This window comes from Oryza glaberrima, chromosome 5, assembly GCF_000147395.1.
Source record: "Oryza glaberrima chromosome 5, OglaRS2, whole genome shotgun sequence".
NCBI classification, from domain to species: Eukaryota; Viridiplantae; Streptophyta; class Magnoliopsida; order Poales; family Poaceae; genus Oryza; species Oryza glaberrima.
This window is the reverse complement of record NC_068330.1, coordinates 12671840-12695777: the sequence shown is the minus strand read 5'-3', so window position 1 is coordinate 12695777 and position 23938 is coordinate 12671840. Positions and strand designations below refer to the sequence as shown.

The window sequence follows — 23938 nt, the reverse complement described above, 5'->3', positions numbered from 1 at the left end:
TTGGGGGCTTCAAGCCCAGTTGAAAATAAAAATCGCTATGTGTTTAATGTATCATGTACACCTAAGCTTTTCGTATACACATCAGACACACCAACTAATAAGTTTCACCGAAGAATCTAGAAAAAAAATGTACATGTGTTTTTAATATCATTACACTCATGGGTAAAGTCTTTAACATCAAATTCATTATATTTTAACTATAACAAAAAAAAATGACAGTTTTAAGGTTACAAATCGATCAAAATTTTATCTTTTTTGTGCTCCATATATATAGAATGGATTTGAAGATAAGATTTTACATATAAACGTGATGCTACTAAAAGTACATATATAATTTTTTCTAAAAGTTAATTTGGTAAAGTTTGTTATTTGGTGTACACGATGTGTATATGAGAAAATTTGTGTGTATATGATATGTTCCTGTTTAAAAGGGAATGGAGCGAAAGAGATAGAAAACACAAATAAAACTATTCAAATCTCTTAATTGATTGTCCAGTGGCCAAACTGGTCCGGGAATGTGATTTATTGTAAAAAGAAAAAAAAACAGTGAGGAATGTACATGTTTAGGAATTAGGACTGGCTAGGGCGAGTTTAGAAGGAGGATTTGGAAACCCATCCTCTCCGGCATGTAAAATGGAGCATAGATTAACGCATAATTATAATAAAGTATTAGCTTAAAAAACTTAGAAAATAGATTAATATGCTTTTGTAAAGCAATTCTTTTATAGATTTTTTTAAAAAACGAATCATTTATTAGTCAGGAAGCGTGCACATAAAAAACAAGGGAGTAGAAGTTAGTAAGATGGATTAAAGAACACACGCTAAAAACTTTGGCAAAGAAATGAAACAACTGATCATGGTTGGAGTGGCTGCCATCTTCTGGATCGGATCATCTGGAAAATCAGGAATGCATCTTGCTTCAGAAAACTTTACCAGGTGATTCCACATACTAATTCATTATGTATGTCATTATTAGTATTTCTTTGTGGTATCGTTTGCACAAACAGAACGAAAGCAGAAGAAAGCTGCTGTGAGGGGGTCCAGTTACAAAGACAAGTGGTAAATGTCATCTTTTGCTCGAGATTTGGACGGAGGGTCAACATGAAGCGGCTGGAGTAGCAGAAGAGGAAGATCTGATGCAATCATGGCTTAAGTTGCCTCCTTTCAGGTCTTGTGCTTCTATGAGGTGAAAGGTGCTTTTGCCTGTATGTTTCTGCCTGTTTTGCTGAGAAAGGTGCTTTTGCCTGAGTATGAAACTTGTAGGTCTGTGGTGATGTAAGGCCATGTACAACGTTACACCCTATCATGTGGTCTAAGCCTCCACGTCGGAGCCGAGCACCCATGGTAGTGGGAACCGTAGTTCCATGAACCCTTGCCGTGCATACCTGCAGAGGTCACAGTTACCTTAGCGTGCTTCAGCTCGAGAAGTGTGAAACCACTGCTCGGGGGTCACGTGTTCGGGAGAACCGGAGCCTCGTGACGCGCTTGGGGAAAAGGAGAGGTCGAGAAGGACTTCCCGTGGTCGTCGTCGCCACTCACCGCCACCGTTGTGGTCGTGTCGCCGCTCGCCAAATCCGCCGCTGCTAGATCCAGCGAGCTCGTGGCCGGATCCGGTGAGCTCATGGCTGGATCCATCACCGCTGGTGGCCCCTCACCGTCATGAGAAGGGGGTGGGAGGGGAGAGGCCAGCCGATGTGGCCAGATCCGACGCCAGGATCCTCCGCCGCCACCGCTCGCAGAGAAGGGAGGGGGAGAGGCCGGAGGTGGAAGAGGAGCACTGCAGCGGTAAATGGAGAGGAGGGGGAGAGGCGCCGCTGGCAGAAGAGGAGTCGCCGGCGTTCGGATGCGGAGAAGAGGAGGTGACGCGAAAAAGGGAAGGGGTGTCTGTGATACGAATAGAGTGCGGTAGTGGAGAGAAGAAGGTGGGTGTGAGAGGTTAACAGTGGGTCCATATGTAGATTAGGGATATCCATGTTTTTTTTATAAGGAATAAAATTGTTAATCTTATAATAATAAATATTGTAAGGGCTGACATATAAATAACCAGGGTCGAAACACAAAATATACTCAACAGTAGTCTCCATTGTAGATTGTGTGGCTTTTATGTGATCTTATCCTATTTGGCATGTTGAGACCTCTATTGTACATGCCCTAAGTTAAGAAGGCTTGGTCCTGCTCCTCGGGTGATTTTTGTCTGTAAATCATTGGGTGTCTAGCTCTTGTGAAGGGTGGGATGGCACCTGACACAATCTATCTAGCTGCGGAATTTTTTTTTAAGAAACACAATACAAGTGTAGGCGTTCAAACGCACACATGCGCACTCTACCATCATTAACATTTTCTAAAAACTGAGTCGATATTACCTTAAGATAGACGAAGTCTTTATATATGTCTCGCTATTGACAGGTACGCCACTTACCACTGAAAAAAATAATTATCTTTAAATCTAGATGGGTCAATTCCACCATAAGAAATCAAACCAATTGACCTATGTTCACTTCGCAGTCAGTCGTCAAGTTAAAAAAAGAGGAAAACGGTGTTTTTTTTCTCCTTTTTTATATAAGGTTTACATTTCTATTAATGAAAATGGGGGGCTATGTCCTTGATAAGAAAATTAATTTATGTTTTGCATATTTTCCTAAAAATTCCAAACACTCAACAGCATCAGGGAGTACTACAGTAGCTGTTGTACAAGCAAGTGCCAGGATAAGCTAAGCACCAAAAGAAGCCGACCTAATAACTTCGCTACAGTAACCATGAGAGGACTCCCCCATCCCCCGAGCATTATCTCCACACCCGTCTCGTCTCCTTGTACGTTAATCCAGCATCAGCTCTGTGTGGGTCCCACCTGTCTGTCACTCACTGGCCACCGACAAGGCAACAACCAGTGACGTCGTCCTTTGGTAAATTGTTGCAAGAAGAAGCAGGGGACCGACGGCACTATTTGCCTTTCTTCTGTTATGATCATAACCTATTCCTATCCTATATCCTATCACAACAACAAACTACGGTACTTTGCTCATCAAGAACGAAATAATGGGATCGTTAGTACTTAGCACGTACTGGAGTGCTACTTTCTTCCGTTCATCGACCATCGTATCTAGAAAAATGGTCGGCAGCGCATAATTGATCACCATCTGTGTCGGTCCTTGACGTTGGATCTCGATCGGACGGTCAGAGGTAGGATTGTTTGCAAAGTGACGTGGTTTTATATTAGGGTTTGTTCAGTTGATCCTTACAAGTAAGGGGTTGAAGGGATTAGGAGAGATTAATTTCATTCTTAACAATGCATTGTCTGGTTAATCTTCAGGAGGGAGGGATTGAAAGGGATTAATTCCACTTCTCAATAGGTGTGAAATTATCTTTCCAAATTCATTCAGGCTGCGTTTGGGAGGAGAGTTTGGCAACCCCTCCTCCCCGGCATGCAAAACGAAGTATGTGTTACTGCATATTAATTAAGTATTAATTTTTTTTAAAAAAAATGGATTAATATGATTTTTAAAACAACTTTCGTGTATAATTTATTTTTGCAAAAAAAAACACACCATTTAGCAGTTTGAAAAGCATGCGCGCGTAAAACGAGAGATATGGGTTGGGAAAACTGGGGAAGAACACGGCCTCAACCCACTATGGAGAGGATTAACCAAACAAGACCTTAATGTGAAATAAAATCCTCTTCAATTGCCCTTTAATCCCTTTTAAAGAGGTATTAACCGAACAGGACCTTAGCGGAAATGCTAGAAACGGAATCCATGCCCATCACCTTCCCAATGTAGTACTCCCATTGGGCGATGCACCTCTTCACCTCGTCTTACACCTGCCTCCTTCCCTTCCTCCACCAAGCGGCTAACATGGGCCACTTCGAAGTTGGCGCTACGCTCCACGCCTTGCTAGCCTCCGTCAGTCCTCCTTGGACTCTTGTTGCTATGGTAGCTGCATGCTCAAGGCTACAGATCTAGTGCCTACTGGCTCATTGTCGATGAATTTGGGTGATCCAAAATAGAAGGAGGAGAGTTGGTAGTGGCTGGCAAAAGGAAGGATGAGGAATATGCATGGTAGCAGCGATGGTGATGGTGCCCTTTCCACGCCTAGATCCAGTGTCCTTCCTCAAGCTCATTGTTCCTCCAGTGTGTGCATCGAGCTGTGCTGCAGTTCTTTGCCATGGTGGATGGTGATAGCGGCATGTGCATCGATGTCGTCGCAACTACAACGGTTTTCTCCGCATGTGCGCGGATTGAGGACCTCACACTAGGTAGGGAGACACCTCGACGCGTCGTGGAAAGAGGTGGAGGGGCTTAGCCAGAGCGATGACGGGAGGCAAGGTGGAGCGAACGGCGATTGTGATGACAGAGATGGGGATTCGTCGGTATCTACAGGGCACCAGCCCTAGTACCACCTGTGTCACTTGATACCTACCTGGTATTACCTGATAGCTAGCAGGTAATAGATGTGATACTTACCTAATATCATCCCGTCCGAACAAAATGACGTAATATAATCGCCCTCAGTATTAAAACCGGCATATTTCTTTGTAATTGATTACTTCTTCCATTTCAAAATTTAGCAATTTCTAGTATTTAAAATTTAGCCTATAATATAGCAGTTTATCCACTTACATTCCTTTCTGAACAAATCACACTATTTTCCTTTATTTAATATCTTACCTATCTCATCTTCTCAACCCATCACAGCTATCATTTGTTTAATTTTACCAATTTTCTTAATACATAAACATGTTCAATTCTAGAAAAAATCTTTTATTTTGAACCAAAAAACTTATTTTTTGTGCAGATGTTCTTTAACTAGCTACTAGCTGGAATCTGCTGCGTGTATACGTGCCAATTTGGCCGCGGTTTCTGGCTCGAACGAACGTTCAGTACGGGCATGTATTGGGCTGAGCTACTGCATGCTGGAGCCTGGAAAAGAATAAAAAAATAGGATAATGCTGCGTAATTTGACATGCTTCCCGTTATTCATGGAAAAGAATTAATGTTACTACCAACTGGCAATATCAGCCTGGAGGTAGCGCGGCGCAGTCGACGTGCTCACGAAGTCAACGGGAAGGAGGCGCCGCTGTACGTGGCAGTATCCGAGAGCACACGCGTGAGTCGCATCGACGACGTACGTACCAACGGACTCGGCGCGGATCGAGCTCGTCGCATGGGCTGCTGCTTGCGACTTTGCCGACCTCATTACCTTGCGAGCCGGCCGGGCCCCAGTACTGGGCCTGTGGACCAGCCCAAGCTGGGCCGGCTCTAGCATCTCCATGATTTTAGGAGATTATTAGGGGCAAGGAATAAGTTCATCAGAGGTCCCTTAAATTGTCAACGAATCCGATTTTCGTCATTCAACCAGAAAACCAGATACAATGTGTCCCTCAACTGTCAAAACCAGTGCAGGTGAGGTCCCTCGGCGGTTTTGATAGCGGTTTTGGCTGACGTGGTGCCTACGTGGCTAATTTGTCTTGGTCTTTATCTGATGTGGCAATGACGTGGCATTGACGTGACGCTTACGTGGCAATTTGATACATAAAAATAATAAATTTTGTGGGACCCACATGTCAGTTTCACACATGAATTAAATATAAAATAGTGGGGCCCGCGTGGGCCCACATGTCAGCTAAAAAAATAAAGATGGTGGGGCCCACATGTCCCTCTCGGCTCTCCCTCGTCCCCGCGGCGGAGCGGCGGCAGGAGCGGAGGGGCGGAGCGACAGCAGCAGCAAGCCACAGGCGGCGGAGGTGGTCGGAGGAGGAGGTCGCCGCCACATGTGAGCAGACACAGAACAAGGAGAGAATGAGAGAGCAGTGGGACTGGGGGAGTCGAGTCGACGAGAAATGCCGATGGAGGGCACCGGCGCTGGCGCAGCAAGACGGACGGCGAGAGGTGGCATAGGGAGCTCGTCCCCCCGCATCCTGGTGAGGGCACCGGGCCGGCGGAGGTGGAGACGGGCTCGGTACCCATCGGCGACATGGTGTGGGGAGGTCGGCGGCGTCGTGGCGGGCGGCGGAGTCGAGGAGGTGGTGGGCGGCGAGCGCAGGTCGACGGGCGGCCGGTGGAGGGTGCCGAGGCCAATGCCCCGTTAGCCAGGTGGCAGCGCTGTGGCGGAGGAGTCGAGGGCGCTGTGGCTGGCGGCAGAGTCGCGAGGCAGTGGCGTAGGTGGGCCGGCGGCTTGCTCTAGGTGCTGTCGGAGGCGGCGCGGCGGTCAGGGCTCGGTGAGCAGGACTGTCGGCGCAAAGATGACGAACAGGAGCTCGTCCCCCAGCCGCCGCGCACCGCCCCTTCTCGCCCGACGGAGAGGATAGAGGAGAGGAGAGAGAGATGAACACAGGGAGCTAGCGGATCATATCTGTCACGCCCTGAAGTTTCCCCTTTTTCTTGCTTTAAAAATTTGTTAAATAAATCGTCCAAAGAAATTATCTTAATTAACCTAGAGCTAATTCCCTATTTAATAAATGAATTTAATAATCAAATTCGGCGTGGTGGAATTTTTCTTGAGTTCCCCATGCTCCAATACATTAACAAGATTTTTAGTGGAATTTTCAGAGCCTTGGAAATAACTTTAACCAATTAAAAATGAGCAAATGCAATATTTAATCCCAGGAAAAATCCTTTCCCCTTTTTCCCTTTTTCCCTTTTCTTTTCCTCATTTTCCCTCTTCTTGGGCCATCGGCCCAGTCCACTCCCCCTTCTCCCGCCCGCGCTCGGGCTCCCTCTTGCTGGGCCGGCCCGCCCCTCCCTCCTCTCTCTGGACACCGACAGGTGGGCCCCACCTGTCGGTCGTCTCCTACCTCCAGCCGTTGGAGCTGGAGCTCCAACCGCCGCCGCCGAAACCGCCCCGCGCCGCCGCCTTCTCCGTTCCACGTCGCGCCCTACTCCGCGTCCACGTGCACCCGCGCCCACGTTGTCGCCCACGCCCCGCTTTCCCGCCCCACGCGTGCTCGCAAGGGGCGGATTCAATTTTGAATCCCCTCTCTCTCTCTCCACTCTCCCACGTCTCCGGCCAAACAGGGGCCATCCCCGGCCACGTCCGCCCCTCCCGTGCCTATAAAATCCTTCCCCCGAGCCCCCTCTCTCGTTTTCCTTGCTTGCTGCCCCCTCCTGTGCTTCCTACCGCGCTTGCGCCGCTCGCCGCATGCACCGCCGCTTGCCACCGCCTCCGGCCGCACGCCGCCATCGCTAGATCTGTCGCCTCGCCGCACAATCACCGCCGCTAGCTTCGCCGCCGCGAGAGCTACCTCGGCCGCTGCTCGCTTTCCGTGCGCCGCCGCCATACCGCTCTCCTCACGCGCCGCCGCCTACTACCACCGCCGTACCGCTCTCTCCACGTGCCGCCGCCTACTGGCCGCGCGCCACCGCCGCTAAAGCCGCCGCCGCGCCGGGAAACCGCCGCTGTCGCGCTTGCCAGTGTCGCCCGCACCTCGGCCGCCACTCGGTTGCCATCCGCCGCCGCCGGAACCCGATTCCCTCGCATCGCCGGTGAGGACCACCTCTCTCTCCTCCTTCCTTTCCTCTCTCCCGTGCACACCGCTGCCCTCCGCACGTGCGTCGTCGCCTTCGGCCGACGCCGCCACCTTTCGCGCCATCCGCCGCTGCCGCTTGCCGTTGCTGGCAGTCGTGCGCCGTCGCCGCCTCGCCATAGCCAGCCAACTTGAGCCGTGCCGAGCCAGCAACCACCCCCCCTTTAGCCACTGCCAGTGGGGCCCGCGTGCCGTCGCCCCCTCCCTCTCCCCTTGTGCCACTGACATGCGGGGCCCGCCTGTCGGCGCCGCCCCCCTCCCTTGATGACGTCAGCCCGGGTGATATTGCGCAATAAATAATTAAGGACTTTTTCTTTATTAGTAAAAACACATATTATCTTCTAAAATTCATAACTAATTCATCCGAGCTCCGTTTAAGTCCATTCAAGTCTTAGTAAATTCATAAAAATCTCTAGAATCCATTAAAAATGGTTTTGTTTTCTATTTCAGTAGTCTTATAGCATGTTTTGCTTGTGTGCTTTGTTTGTCGCGTAGATTTCGGTCGTTTCTCGAAGACGTTGCTGTGGTCTCATCAGTGCGAGAGCAAGGCAAGTCATGCATTACAATTGATCATATTGTACCCAATTTACAAATATCCCGCATTTCTATTAAATGTTGCATTCTTTTACAATGTCATGTGGGATGGGTCCTATTACTCAGCCATTTATTATTTACCTTATGCCATTGATAACTTAGGTATCAAAATGACTAGATGTTGGTTTAGGAAATGCTTAGCCATGTCTAGCTCAACTAGTACACAAATGAGGATCACATTATTACATAGACTTTGACTATTAGCATAGCTTTGGATTGGTGCCACTGCAATGGTGTTAGTTAATTAAAATACACTGAATGGTGGGCTGTGGGTGCATGGTTTTGCTGGTCGCACCCATGGCAATTAAGGACCGATTCACGGGAAACCCTAGGAGACTTACCGTGCTTACCATAAGCGGGAGTGGGTAACTGCTTGATCTGAAGTATAGCTCGACCTTTTCCTAGGCACCGGTGGCGAGGGTGGGCGTGATGGAGTTGGGTCGGCCGAGGTGTCCGGTTGTCCAGCTACCAGATTCACCGCGGTGCAAGAGGGGACCGCCCACTGCCTTTTGAGGGGTGGGGGTGAAACCTTAGCATGATGTGGATGGTTAGGGGAGGGTTATGCGGAGGGTCTTGTCACGATTTCCCCCTTTGCAGTATCATGGTGATACTTCGGGGCATGGCGACATGTGTAGAATCGTGTCTTGTGGATACAGTTGTACACCTCTGGCCAGAGTAAAACTATTCGAATAGCCATGCCCACGGTTATGGGCGATCATCCAGATTCACCGTGATTAGTCTCACCCCTAGTTTAGCTTAATGAACTGGTGTAGTTCAGGTGGTTGGTTGGGCCTGTTGCAACGTGGTGTAGCGTTGGACAGTGATTGGTTAATATTGATTAATTACTACAATTGTTTTATTGTTTTCAACTACTATTTTTAAATGCCTGCTTTATGCAAATGAACCCCTAGCCTCCTTTGGTTATATCCTGCATCATACCTCCTCTTCCGGTATGACTTGCTGAGTACAGTGGGTAGTACTCAGTCTTGCTCTCTTTTCCCCCACACCAGAGCTGAAGATCTTCCTAGTTGGAGCTGTCTTGTTGAAGTTGGTTTCGTCATTGCCGTCAAGGGTTGCCTGTGGAGTGGAGTCGTCTCGCTGCAGAATTCAAGCGTCCAAGTCTAGCTCGTTTTACCTTTTCCGCTGCATTTGTAATCTTTTATATTTTTGGTAAGACGTGGATCTGTATGTCAACAATTGTCGTTTGTGTACCCTGGCTGGTCCTGGACAGGGATTTAATGTACATTCAGCTTAGAAATTCTGGTTCGTAAATTTTTGGGCGTGACAAGTTGGTATCAGAGCCGACCTTGACCATAGGACAAGCCAACTGGAAACCTAAGAGCCCTCTCAACCCCTTTTCATCTGCATATGCCTTTTGCACCTGGATTTGTTTTGGGAAAATTTGGGGTTTTGCCTCTTTGGTTTGTGGGAAAAATCTTGGTCGTTCATTCAGATCGGATCTTTAAAATTAGCTCAGTCTAGGGTTTTAGTAAGATTTTATTTGGAGTTTATTCGACAGGGTGGTATGCACTAAGTCGTGTCTAGGTTCGATGGGGCAATTTTACGCGTATCATTATGACTATGCATCTATTTTATGCATTAATTTAGTGTTTAGTTAGTTGCATTAGTATCCTCTGTTTGGGTTCATCAAAAGTGTTATATGCATAAAAATCAGCCATGCTCAGTTATTTGTTTGAGTAATTTGTTGCTTTATTTATTTGGATTTGAGCATGCGTTGATTCCTTATCTCTAGCCTGCTGCTACAGATCTATAGCCCGCTGCTCTTCTCTCTCTTTATTTATCTCTTTAAAATATGTTTATAGCTGGTTTATAGCCTGCTATTGTACCTGCTCTTAAGCTTTATTGTAATTCTAAGGGGGGTGTTTAGATCTAGGGGTGTAAAGTTTTATCGTCTCACATCGGGTATTATATAGAGTGTCATATGGAGTGTTCGGGCACTAATAAAAAAACTAATTATAGAATCTGTCAGTAAACAGCTAGACGAATTTATTAAGTCTAATTAATCTATTATTAGCAAATGTTTATTGTAGCACCACATTGTTAAATTATGGAGTAATTAGACTTGAAAATTGTTTTAGCTTGTATTTAATATTTTAGGTAGGTATTCAAACATTTAATGTGACAAAGGTATAAAATTTTTTTTGTTAGGAACTAAAAAGGGCCATAGCATGGAGACCGCTTTGCTTCCATTCCACCAATTTCACTAATGGCAAGTGGTAACTACTCCCACGATGGAACGGCCTGCATTTACCGGGAATAGCGTGCAATAGCCTTTCTGGGTCCGTAGGCCTGGCCTGGAAGGGGCAAGGGCATAGGGATCGAGGCGTAGCGTAGAGTCCAGTAGTCCACCGGTGGCTGGCATAGTGGCACGCAACACACAACCAGGTGCAATATATCCACGCTGCAGAGGAGACAATGCACCGCCGCCCGCGCGTTTGCACACTTCGCACACCACCGCACCTGCACCGGAGGACGCCACCACCGGCCATGCGATCCGCCGCTCCCACCATCCCACGGATCGATCAGCTTGCCTCCTCGGTATCATCGATCGCGACGTACCGGTGCTCATATACGTACTCCGAGATGTCAGGGAGTACCGGTGCTGTCAGGTCCTTCTAGATCCTTCCATTGTCGTTTTACCGAGCTGGTTAATTTGTTTCTCGAAACGGATATGCCGTTTTCTCTTTTCTAGTATGCCAAACCGCTTCGTGCTACCATGCGCTACTAAAATCCGGTAAAAATGAATGAGTGTGCACTGTTCTCGACGGGACCATTATGCCATTCACGGTGTAAATCTCTCTTATGCGTAGTCTTCAAAGTGTGAGAGAGTGTCACCTACGATACGATAGAAACACCTTTAGGGCCTGTTTGGAAGATTAGCTTAGGGCTAATTTTGAAAGCTAATGTTTAGTTCTGAATTAGTAGGCTAAACATTAGCTTAGGGTGACATGTTTATATCCGTGGGCTAATTGAGAGTTAAAAGGTGGAGAGAGAGTAGATAGAAAGGAGAGAGAGTGCGAGGTAGGGCTGCTTTTTTATGGTCCATAAAAAATTAGCCCCATTAGCATTCTTTGGAGGGTTTTGAGGGGGGCTAATTCACTTTAGCCCCAAATTAGCCCACCTGTTTGGATTCTTAGGGGCTAATTCAGGGCTAAAAGGTGAGGGCTAATAATTAGCGTATAGAACCAAACAGGGCCCAGCTCTTTCTCCACAATACAAGCTATGGGACCCACAGTAATATTATATTTTCTTTCTTTTTTTGAGAAAGTAATATTCTATTTTCAGTCCTGCTTATTTGCGTTTCAGTCATCCAATTAGTACAAACACCATCATAAAAAAGAAGAATCATATCTTACTATAAAATAAAGTTACAACCCACTAAATCCTAAAACTTAATATACAAAATACCATATCATCATTCACTAATAATTATTACATCTTAAACATCATATGAGCATGCTATATTATCTATAATTTTATGATTTATTAAATTTTAGAGCTTTAAAATGCAAACATGTTAAATTATCATCCACATAATTCACATAATATTTTAATATATCTCTCCATCATTTTTTATAATATTCTATATACCTATATAGTTTATCCTCATTTGCTTAATATTATTTATCTTCTCGCATTAAGTCATATCACATCAATTGTTTTTAGCCCTCAGATGATTAATATATGGTCCAAATTATCTCCATCATTTTCTTGTCTTATTAAACCATATCATCTCAATTTTATTTTATGCCTTAGATGATTAATTTATGGTTCAAATTATTTTCCTCCTTTTCTTCTCTTATAATGCCACATCACCCTACTTTTATATTTAAATCATTATTTTATATACTATTTAAATTACCGTAAACCATATCAACTTATGTAAGATTATATCGTCTAGCAATTTTACACATTATTTCTACTTATTGTTATCATTCTAAACTCCCGCAGCAATACACGGAGTTTTACCTTGTTGTATAGAAACCGGAAACATTTTCCTCAACCTATTTCCCCACCATTGCTCACCTCAAGCATTCGAGCTCCGATTCTCGCCCGCCCAGCGCGTCACCATAGGTGCCAGCTGGTACCTCCAACCTATCCTTCCCCACCACTGAGATGCTGCTTTGCCACTGCTGTGGCCTCTCTCCTCTTCCCACCTTGGCAACGAGCACCGCCACCTCCACAGGCCTCTCCCCTCCCCTTTCTCCAGTCATCACGGTCCCCAACACAACTTAAAAATGATTTTACGGATGCATCCCCTATTTTATCGTAGGCAGGCTAAAACAACATTCGCATGTCAAAAGATTTGGGTGGTTTTTGGTTGAGATGACCCGCATACAAAAATATGCTATTTTCGTAGGCGGGCCTCTTAAGAGTCCCAACTGCAAAAATATATTTTCAGATGTGGAGGTTCCTCTCCGCTCTACCTCCCCCTCACCTCCACTCTTTTATTTCGTTCATCCCACTCCCAATTCCCTCACCCACTGCTCCGTTCCCCCTCACTTACCCTCTCTTTCCCAATCAGCCGGCCGGCCTCCTCGTCTCTCTGAGCAGCAGTGGCGGGATTCGAGCTTGGAGCAGCAACGGCCTCGGACAGCCACAGGAGCAGTAGTGTTGGCTTCGTGCAGCGGTGGTGACCACGTCACCATGAGCGGTGACCACGATCACAGTGGCAGCGTGCGGTGGATCCACTGTTGGCAGGCTCAAGAAGGACGGATATGCTGCCAGCGGGCTCGGGAAGGACGAATCTGCTGCTGGCAGACTCGGGAAGGACGAATCCGCTGCCTGGCTCGGGAGCGGCTGATCCATCCTCGCGTGTGGCGGAAAGGAGGCCGAAGGACAGCATGTGACCACGGCACCAGGAGCAGTGACCATGATCACGATGGCTGTGCATGTGGGCTCGGGAGTGACAGATCTGTCACCGGCGGGCTCAGAAAGGGTGGATCCGCCGCCGCTTGGCTCGAGAATGGCGGATCCACCCTCGCGTGCAGTAGAGACAAGGGTGGCGTGGTGACAGTGGAGGCGGAGAAGCCGCGGCAACAGTGGCCTCATTGCGACCTAGCTAGGGCTTTGGTTTTTTTTTTAATCGGACGTCCAACTTGGCCACTTGCAAAAATCGGATCTTTGCAAGCGGCCTTCTTAGGATGGCTATATGCGAAGATGGTATCGCATGCGGTTTTGGCAGTGCACATGCACGTGAAAATACCGATTTTCGCAGACTCCTTGCGCCCGACAAGTGGAGCACTCAATTGTGAAGATCCTTTATGTAGTAATGCAACCTCGTCGTTGGAGGCTGTAGGTGGAGCATGAGAGCATGATATGTTCCTTTGGCCTTGATTGATACCAGGCTTGGTTCCTTAAGTATCATGCTGACATCAATATGGTACATAGGTAATAGAATATCTGGTATCTACGGTATCATATCTTGTACATGTACCATGCTAACGTCAACACATAAAGTGTTCTATTGGCTGAACGGTATACCGTTCTCTACTCACACTCGAACAATAAACCCAATTGTAAGTACAAATCCGGCACCTATGGTAATCTACGTGTTTCCATATATATATATATATGTGACATGATAATTCATGTTTTCCATTTTCGGAAATAAATTAATTTAGCCATATATACCGCGGATGCACCAACCGAGCACGCATTCCCGCACATTTAATTCCCGGTTTAATTCATACACATGTCTACTATATACTGGCACCTGCCTATATATATACTGGGATGGCAGCAAAGGACACACACGTACGCACACCTGTCTTGCGTTGCATTCCGTTGCTTTCTCTTACGAGCACTGCGCAAGAAGCGAGAGCCCAAGAGCAGCTAGCTAGCAATGGGTGTCAAGCTGTTGGCTGACGGCTGCGCCGGCGCCTCGTCGTCGCCTGCGCTGTCGCGGGTGGCGACCTCCGCGGCGCACGGCGAGGGCTCCCCCTACTTCGCCGGGTGGAAGGCCTACGACGAAGACCCCTACGACGCCGCCGCGAACCCGGACGGCGTCATCCAGATGGGCCTCGCCGAGAACCAGGTCTCCATCGACCTCCTCGAGGGCTACCTCCGGGAGCACCCGGAGGCCGCCGCCTGGGGCGTCGCCGGCGACGGCGGCGGCGACAGCTTCAGGGACAATGCGCTGTTCCAGGACTACCATGGCCTCGCCAACTTCAGGAAGGTACGTGACAACCTGACAATTGACAAACTGCTCTGTTTTCTAAGCAGCTTGCTTGTCCACAACTAGCTTGCATGCATGGCTCCCGAGTTTGACTTTTACATCTGGACGATTGCATTTGTTTCTCGTTGTGAATAATTTTTGAAATATTTGACCAAATTCTTATTGTGTACATCCTGTAAAAATGCTCTGTATTTGGCATGCCGAGTTGGACTTCTACAATTTGATTGCATTTTGTTTCAGCCTCCTCAACTATAATCAGCCAAATAGTTATAAATATTTTTTTGAAGAAAAAATGACAACATTTATACAATAAGTCTTCTACCACCTTGTAAAATTGTAAGTCCAAATTTTATCTACAAAGAGAAATAAAATAAAATAGACTAATTTGGTTATGAATGATACTAACATTGCATTTAGTCATTTTTTGATGCGTAGTGTAGATAAAATTTAGTAATGCATATTTGCGAAATGATACATAATATTGTACTATATGTTACAGATTTTTTTTTCTAAAACAATACAACATGCATAAGATGGGTGAAAATACACAAAAAAAAAAACAAATCTCCATGCATGCAGGCGATGGCAAGATTCATGGAGAAGATAATGGGTGGCAAGGCGACGTTCGACCCCGACCGCATCGTCCTCACTGCCGGAGCGACGGCGGCCAACGAGCTCCTCACCTTCATCCTCGCCGACCCCAGAGACGCCCTGCTGATCCCTACCCCTTACTATCCAGGGTAGTCGTTCAACCTACTATTTTTCGTTCCATAATATAATAAATTATACTATTCCATCTAAAAACGAATTCCTACATGTATCCAAGTTCGTAGGTAGGATTTGTCTCTTTTTTTTTTGGACGGAGAGGGTAGCTATGAATCTGAATAAGGTTATATCTATGATCATAGCTAGAAAATTATATTTGGAACAAAGGTAGCAGCAATGCATACGACTAGCCAGTTTGTACTCCATCTGTACCATAATATAAGGAATTTAGGGTGAATGTGACACATTTTAATACAATAAATCTAAATAGATAGTCTGTCCAGATTCATTCTATATTTGTACTAGAATATATCATGGGACGAAGGGAGTTATGTTGTGCCAATAATCCTGTGCACCAGCTCAGTGCTCAGCTTCAGACCCATCAGAGTGGCTGACATGACATCCATGGCGGCTGTGCGCGCGTGTGCCTGTGCATGCAGGTTCGACAGGGACCTGAGGTGGAGGACGGGCGTCAACGTCGTGCCGGTGCACTGCGACAGCGCGAACGGGTTCCAGGTCACGGCCGCCGCGCTCCAGGCGGCGCACGACGAGGCCGCCGCGGCGGGCATGCGCGTCCGCGGCGTCCTGATCACGAACCCCTCCAACCCGCTCGGCACCACGGCGAGGCGCGAGGCGCTCGAGGGCATCCTCGGCTTCGTGGCGCGCAACGACATCCACCTCGTCTCCGACGAGATCTACTCCGGCTCCGTCTTCGCCGCGCCGGACCTCGTCAGCGTGGCGGAGCTCGTCGAGTCGTCGTCCTCGCGCGCACGGCGCCGCGGCGAGGACGACGTCGGCGTCGCCGACCGCGTGCACGTCGTGTACAGCCTGTCCAAGGACCTGGGCCTCCCGGGGTTCCGCGTCGGCGTGGTGTACTCGCGCAACGACGCCGTGGTCGCCGCGGCGCGGCGCATGTCGAGCTTCACCCTCGTGTCGTCGCAGACGCAGAGGACGCTGGCCGCCGTGCTGTCCGACGAGGCGTTCGTCGACGCCTACGTCGCCGCCAACCGGGCGCGCCTCCGGGAGCGGCACGACCACGTCGTGGCGGGGCTGGCCCGCGCCGGCGTGCCGTGCCTGCGCGGCAACGCCGGGCTGTTCGTGTGGATGGACATGCGGCGGCTCCTGCTCGGCGACGGCGGCGACGCCGCGACCTTCGCCGGCGAGCTGAGGCTGTGGGACAGGCTGCTGCGCGAGGTGAAGCTCAACGTCTCGCCGGGCTCGTCGTGCCATTGCTCGGAGCCCGGCTGGTTCAGGGTGTGTTTCGCGAACATGAGCCTGGCCACCCTGGATGTTGCGCTGGAGAGGATAAGCCGCTTCATGGACGCGTGGTGCAAAGCAACAATTGGGAAATTTAACCATTTGCAACCCAACAGATGTGAGGTGAATTATTTTGCACTTGAGAGGTACCAAGGGCATGTGCAACAGTAATCTATTGCTGCCTTAGCCTGCTAGGTAACTTAATTTGTTGATGTGGAGTGAAGAGTGAGGAGAGAAACATTAACTCGATCTTGGCCTAAGATATAAGGATTGATGGGCATTTTGAGGCCAGGGAAATTGTAGGAGATTGGGAGAAGAGAGGGAGGGGAATAAAAATTTAATTTAGTGGATTAAGTTTTTTTTTTACTGTGAACTGTTTGCTGCTACCTTGGAGGTTGTGTGTGTAGGCTCAACTGTTCTTTTTTTCCAGAATGCAGATGTTTTTTTTTTTCGAAATGATTGAATCCACAAAAATACTAGTTTAACTATTTTCTTATTATTTTACCCCTATTTGTGAGGACCGGTTTAGTTCAATCAATTTTGCCACTCTGATGTTAATATAGTTTTCACAAAAGGAGATGAACATCTCCCTCTTCTACGAACTGAGTCTCTATATACTCGTATTTACAATTAATTATTTATATTTATACAGGTAACAGCGGCTATGTATCTGTGAGCGACTGAGTGCAAGTACTCTGTGTTTTAAGAACATCTTGATCTCCCACGCAAGCTAAAGTAGCACGCATATGCATGTGGCATGGTAATATAGTTTTTGGCCATGTCATGTGTGAGCTAGTACGATCAAAAAGTTCAGTTTTGAAAAAAAGTTTTGGGGATTTATTTTTAAAATTATTTAACAAAATGGTTTATGTAACAAATATAACTAGCATGGTGGCCCGTGTAGATTGCGTGGCTAGTATCATTATATTTTCTCTCATATAATAGCATATATATTTTCTCATTATATTATTAAAATATATTACAATGACAACATGATTTTAAATTTTGCAATAACTTTACGAAACTATTAATGTGTAATATTCATATTGTATTTTATATACGTGTTAGTTATTAATTATTTTTAATATTAAATTTTAGTTATTTTTAAATTATATATATTTCTATATGGACTCTAGACTTGTCTTTTAATATTTCTTTTTTTAATTCTGAATTTTTATTATTTCTAATTGTATTTTCTATGTAGACTCTAAACTCATTTTTCAATACTCTTTAATTTTTAATTTCAAATTTTAGTTACTTCTAAATTGTATTCTTATATTGACTTTAAACTCTTCTTACCATGTTTTTCTTAATTTTGAATTTTAGTTATTTGTAAATTATATTTTTATACGGACTCTAAACACTACTTTTCATTTTATTATGTTTATTCTGAATTTTAGTTAGTTTTAAATTCCTATATGGACTCTTTACTCTACTTCTAATATTCCTTATTTTTTAATTCAAAATTTCTATTTTTTTTCTTAATTGTATTTCTATATGGACTCTATACTCTACTTATAATATTCGTTATTTTCAATTCCGAATTTATATTATTTCCTAATTGTATTTTTTATATGGACTCTATACTCTACTTCTAATGTTCCTTATTTTTAATTGCAAATTTCAGTTATTTCCTAATTTTATTTCTATATCCTCTTCTAATATTCTTTTTTTAGTCCGAATTTTAACTATTTATAAATTGTATTTCTATATGAACTCTAGTCTCCTCTTCTAATATTCCTTATTTTTTAATTCTGAATTTCAGCTATTTCTAGATTGTATTTCTATATAAACTCATCTTTCAATATTCTTTAATTTTTAATTTCAAATTTCAGTTACTTCTAAATTTTATTCCTATATTGACTTTAAACTCTTCTTCCCATGTTTTTCTTAATTTCGAATTTTAGTTATTTGAAAATTGTATTTTTATACGGACTCTAAACTCTACTTTTAATTTTATTATGTTTATTCTGAATTTTAGTTAGTTTTAAATTCCTATATGAACTTTATTCTCTACTTCTAACATTCCTTTTTTTTAATTCCGAATTTCTATTTTTTTTCTTAATTGTATTTCTGTATGGACTCTATACTCTACTTCTAATATTCCTTATTTTTGATTTCGAATTTCTATTATTTTCTAATTGTATTTCTATATGAAGTCTGTACTCTACTTCTAATATTCCTTATTTTTAATTCCGAATTTCAGTTATTTCCTAATTGTATTTCTATATGGACTCTAGTCTTCTCTTCTAATATTCCTTATTTTTTAATTCCGAATTTCAGCTATTTCTAAATTGTATTTTTATGTGGACTCTGTTTTTCCTTTTTCTCCGATTAATGTGAGAATTTCTAGCCATGAGAGCGAACGTGGAGACTTATTTTTCTATTCCTTTAATGATATAACTAGCATGGTGACCTGCTCAGATTGTGCGGCTAGCATTATTATATTTTCTCTCATATAATAGCATATATGTTTTCTCAATGTATTATTCAAATATATTAAAATGACAACATAATTTTAAATTTTTTACTAACTTTACGAAACTACTAATGTGTAATATTCATATTGTATTTTATATACGTGTTAGTTATTAATTATTCTTAATATTTTTTTAATTCCTAATTTTCGTAAATTGTATCTCTATGTAGACTCTAGGCTCTTCTTCCAATATTTTTTATCTTTAATTCTGAATTTTTTTATTTCTAATTGCATATCTATATGGACTCTAAACTTATCTTTCAATATTCTTTAATTTTTAATTACGAATTTCAGTTACTTCTAAATTATATTCCTATATTATCTTTAGAATCTTCTTCCCATGTTTTTTTTTTAAATTTTGAATTTAAGTTATTTGTAACTTGTATTTTTATACTGACTCTAAACTCTACTTTTAATTTTATTATGTTTATTCCAAATTTTAGTTAGTTTTAAATTCCTATATGAACTCTATACTCTACTTCTAATATTCCTTATTTTTAATTCCGAATTTCTATTATTTCCTAATTGTATTTCTGTATGGACTCTATACTCTACTTCTAATATTCCTTATTTTTAATTCCGAATTTTAGTTATTTATAAATTATATTTCTATATGAACTCTAGTTTCCTCTCCTAATATTCCTTATTTTTTAATTTCGAATTTTAATTATTTCTAAATTGTATTTCTATATGGACTCTGTTTTTCTTTTTCTCCGATTAATATGAGAATTTCAGACCGTGAGAGCGAACATGGAGGCTTATTTTTCTATTCCTTTAATAAGTTAATAGATAGATAGATAGATATATATATATATAGATTACCTTGCATGCCATACGGTTGGGGATTATATGTAGATTATATATAGAAATTCAGAATCCGTTTTCTGTCACTCCGTTTGTGCCTTTATGCGGTTGTGCCGCTGAATCTGCAGCTGTCCTGACCCCTACCCCTAGACAGTAGAGTCTCCATTTTCCTAAGCACTGCACTGCACGTGTTATTTTTTATCACCATACATGTTTGTATTTGTTATTTTAATTTAAATTGAAAATAATTATGGTACATTCATAATTATATTTGTTATTATTTTTGTTAAAATTTATAGAAGTTGAATTTTAACTTGCATATTTATGAAATGATATATTTTATATTAATTTATCTTATTAACTTTTTTTTAAAAAAATTAACTACTTAGATAACATGCACGAAACGAGAAGATATATTCTCGAGAGATAAAAGCACTTTCCGCTTTGGATGCACGATACGGCAACCGATTTATAGTTTTATACCATGATAATTTCCGTCTATATACAGTAGTAATAAATAACTAGTCTCCCTACGAATTTCAACGTACATCTCGGCGTATCGTTACAGTTCGTGGTGGAAGGACACGTCGACGTCAGCCTCCGCCGTCGTCGTCTCAGCCGTGTCGTTGTCCCTCTTGTTGCAGCCCCAGCGGCAGCTCCACGCGCACCGGGAGTTGAACGACTGCAGCCGCCTGGAGTGCGCCGCCACGATCCCGGCGGTGGCCGCCGCCCGGGGCAGCACGACGGCGTAGCCGTCGTCCATGTAATCCGTGCCCTCCGGGAACACCTGCCACAGCAGCGCCCCCGCGCCGCCGCCGCCGCGCCGCGTCGACCGCAGCATCGCGCCGTACACCGCCTCGATGAACGCGTCCCTCGACGTCGCGTTGAACGCCGCCCGGGCGCCCCTCGTGGACACCCCGAACTCCGCGAACAGCACCGGCATGCCGCCGAGCGCGCCCTCGGCGTCCGCGATGTGCGCCTCCACCCACGACGTCGCGAACCTCAGCTGCGCCTCCTTCGTCGCGCCCGCCGGCAGCCTGTCAAGAATGTCGTTAGAGCTGCAACATCTCTGCGTCTCCGGCCGCCGCGGCGGATGGCTGTTAGCCTGTTGCCGCTTACCAAGTGTCCGGGTAGACATGGACGGAGGCGAAGTCGACGCCGAGGACGCGGTGGTTGCGGACGAAGTCGGCGCCGGCGAGGGCGACGTCGGCGTTGGGGTTCACCCGGAGGCGCGCCGGCGGCGAGGACGGGCCGTAGAACCCCTCGGCGCCGACGCCGAGCAGGTGCGCCGGGTCGACGGACTTGACGTGGAACGCCATCTCCGCGATCCACGCCTGGAGCGTGTCGCCGGTGGGGTCGGAGGCGCAGCGCGGCTCGTTCATGAGCTCCCACGCCATGATGGTCGGGTCGTCCCTGTACGCCACGCCCGTGTACGCGTTCACCCTCGTCAGCACCGCCGTGACGTGGCTCTTGAAGTAGCCCCTCACGGTCTCGTCGGAGAAGAAGGCGTCGGCGCCGGCGCCGGCGGCGGCGGCCTGCGCCCACCGCACGTACTGCGCCTTGCCGCCGTAGTCGTCCCAGTTGTTGATCAGCGGAAGAATCAGCCTGATCTTGTGCTTCCGCGCCTCGCTCACCACGAAATCCAGGGCCTGCATGCGCGTACGCAGGTGGGGAATTATTATTATTTTTGAACGGAAATACCTGGAGAATTAATTAATCAATTGAATATGAAATGCAAGCAATCGATCGATCACTTCGATAGATCCTTTCAAAACGAAAATGACACGTATGTATTATGTATATGTTTTTACGCGATCGATGCTAATTATTGGGTGAATTGCGTCTCAGTTTAGAGGAGAGATGCCTGTCGTCCAACTCAACTATGATGGAATCGAATGGAAATTGATGCTTGTGGAGATGTTTGAAGCCAGCAGGTGTCTTATCTGCAAGCACAATGATTGTTTATTCTGCATGGTAAAATAGCACAATGCATGCTACATGGCATTCTTAACGGTTTCTGAATTTGTGGACACCAAAGAGTTGTCCCAGGATACTCATAGTGTGGTCAGTTCAACGATAGGATTGTAAAGCTCAATCCAGTATGGTCAGGAGTAACCTCCGTTTTTTAATAGATGACGCCGTTGACTTTTTCTCATATGTTTGACCATTCGTCTTATTCAAAAAATTTACGTAATTATAATTTATTTTGTTATGAGTTGTTTTATCACTCATAGTATTTTAAGTGTGATTTATATCTTATACATTTACATAAAATTTTTGAATAAGACGAATGGTCAAACATTTAAGAAAAAGTCAACGGCGTCATCTATTAAAAAACGGAGGGAGTATTGATCACCATTAGTTAGTAAATGTACAAATCATGTAATCTAGTTATCTATCATGTGAATATTTATCTCAATCAAGGATTTAAATAAACGCATCATTAGGTATAGGCACAGCTAATTAATCAATCGACGTTGACTTCCACGTGTTAAATAATATTTGGTTTACGGTAAATGAAATACAGGTATTCAAATGTGTGATCTAAACAATATACAGTTCAATCAAAAAGAAAACGAAATATTTGCGAGCTTGGGTGGCAGCTGGCTAGCTACGTCATCATCGAGCTCGCTCACCTTGAAGACCTCCTCGTCGTAGACTCCGGGTGACTTCTGGAGCGCCCGCCACCCGCCGTCGTTGAACGCCCACGTCCGGCAAACCGTGAGCCCGACCGCCGCCGCCTGCCGGAACACCTCGGTGACCTTCCCCCTCGTCGACGGGTCGACGGCGAGGACCATCAGCCAGTACGTGTTGAACCCGTTCACGTAGAACGGCCGGCCGCCGCCGACGACGAACTGCGCGCCCCTCGTCCTCACCATCCCCCACTCGCCGCCGCCGTCGACCACCTCGCTGCTGCTCGGACCATCGCCGTCGTCGCCGTCAACGACGATGTCGGTGAGGCGATTACAGCGCCACTCCCAGTATGATGACTCGTGTAGAACGGCGATCGCTGCGGCCATGGCGAGAGCTCCGAGGAGGAAGAAGAAGATGCAGTGGAGCAGGGATGCCTTCCTCCTCGCTTCTTCCTCCCTGTACGACGTCTCCATGGCCGCCGCCGCCGCCGGTGGTGAAGCTCCACATGGCTGCAATTTATACCGGAGGGAGGCATGGGAGCTGAGCTTGATGAGATCCATGTACGTACAGTCAGTGAGCAAGACAGGGTCGTCTTGGCTTGGAAGCAACAGAGAGAGAGAGAGAGAGAGAGAGAGAGAGAGAGAGAGAGAGATGGTGGTGGCTATTACTATCATGGACATTGCTGAGACTGATACACTTGTTTTAGGTTAAGGTTTTAAGCAAAAGGAATCGTTAAGATGTCGATTTGGGAGGGAAGAGATTGAGATGATGGATCATGGATTAGATTTGGCGGTGCTGGGGAAGCGGCAACGCAAAGCGTACGTGGCTGCACGGGAGAAAATCGACGCGTTCTTGTTGGGAATGTGGGCCTTTGTGCTTCTGTCTTTTGTGCGTTAGTTGGGCCACGCCCTTTTCGTAAACAGGCCTTGCTGGGCTGGATTTTGATGTGCAGTTCGGGTTTTGCTTGCACGTAACCCCCTCATAATGGCTCACTCTCTTCCCCTGAAAATGATTCACTGAACTGGTGTAAAAAAAATGATACACTGAACTTATTCTGAAAAAATAAATTATTTTAGTCATCTGAACTATTTCATTAAAACACTTAATCCTGTAAACTATTTTTTTTACTTATTTTGTCTTGAGGCAGTGCGGTCAGGACAACTGCCATGAGCTCCCAAGGCCCTGCAGGCTGGTAGTAGTAGTATAGGTCAGTGCAGCTTCCATTCAGTTTTAGATCTCGATGTTATTGATTCCAACTTATTTGATAGGCATATTTCTAAATCTGAAAATTTATTTTTGATAGACATATTTCAATCTAACCACCTATCATCTTAATGATTTTCTCGGATTTAATGCGTGACTCTCCATTCTTTTACACAAGATTGGTTATATGGGCATCGAGAAATATAAATATTAATAAATCGCTTGTTTACGAGGAATAACTAGTAGCATGTTTAAATAGATGATAAGTATAATTATTTATCATTGGTCATTGTGCCAAGTTGAAATATTACTATCAAAAGTAGATGATTAAAAACTCTACTGGAAGTATATCTGCCATCCCACACAAGTTTAAATTTAAGCATACTTTCATAAATGGAAGTATCTGTCACCTCAGGTAGTATACCTTAAAAAAAGAAGTGCTGCAGAATTTCGCAATGCAATCTCGAAGTTGAGTAAGCAGCAT

The 23938-nt window shown here is 45.1% G+C and overlaps 2 protein-coding genes across 2 annotated transcripts; one reads left to right on the top strand and one right to left on the bottom strand.

Moving 5' to 3' along the window:
* Positions 1–13979: 13979 nt before the first annotated feature.
* On the top strand, positions 13980–16505 carry LOC127774176 (1-aminocyclopropane-1-carboxylate synthase 4). The gene is made up of 3 exons (XM_052300453.1): positions 13980–14312; positions 14892–15052; positions 15518–16505. Exons 1-3 carry the CDS (start codon positions 13980–13982, stop codon positions 16503–16505), a joined length of 1482 nt encoding a protein of 493 aa, XP_052156413.1.
* Positions 16506–20073: 3568 nt separating this feature from the next.
* Positions 20074–22931, bottom strand: LOC127774175 (putative mannan endo-1,4-beta-mannosidase 5). The gene is made up of 3 exons (XM_052300452.1): positions 22254–22931; positions 20737–21266; positions 20074–20654 (listed from the first exon to the last, which is right to left on the bottom strand). The coding sequence occupies exons 1-3, from the start codon at positions 22929–22931 to the stop codon at positions 20180–20182; spliced, it is 1683 nt and encodes a 560-aa protein (XP_052156412.1). The 3' UTR covers positions 20074–20179.
* Positions 22932–23938: the final 1007 nt, after the last annotated feature.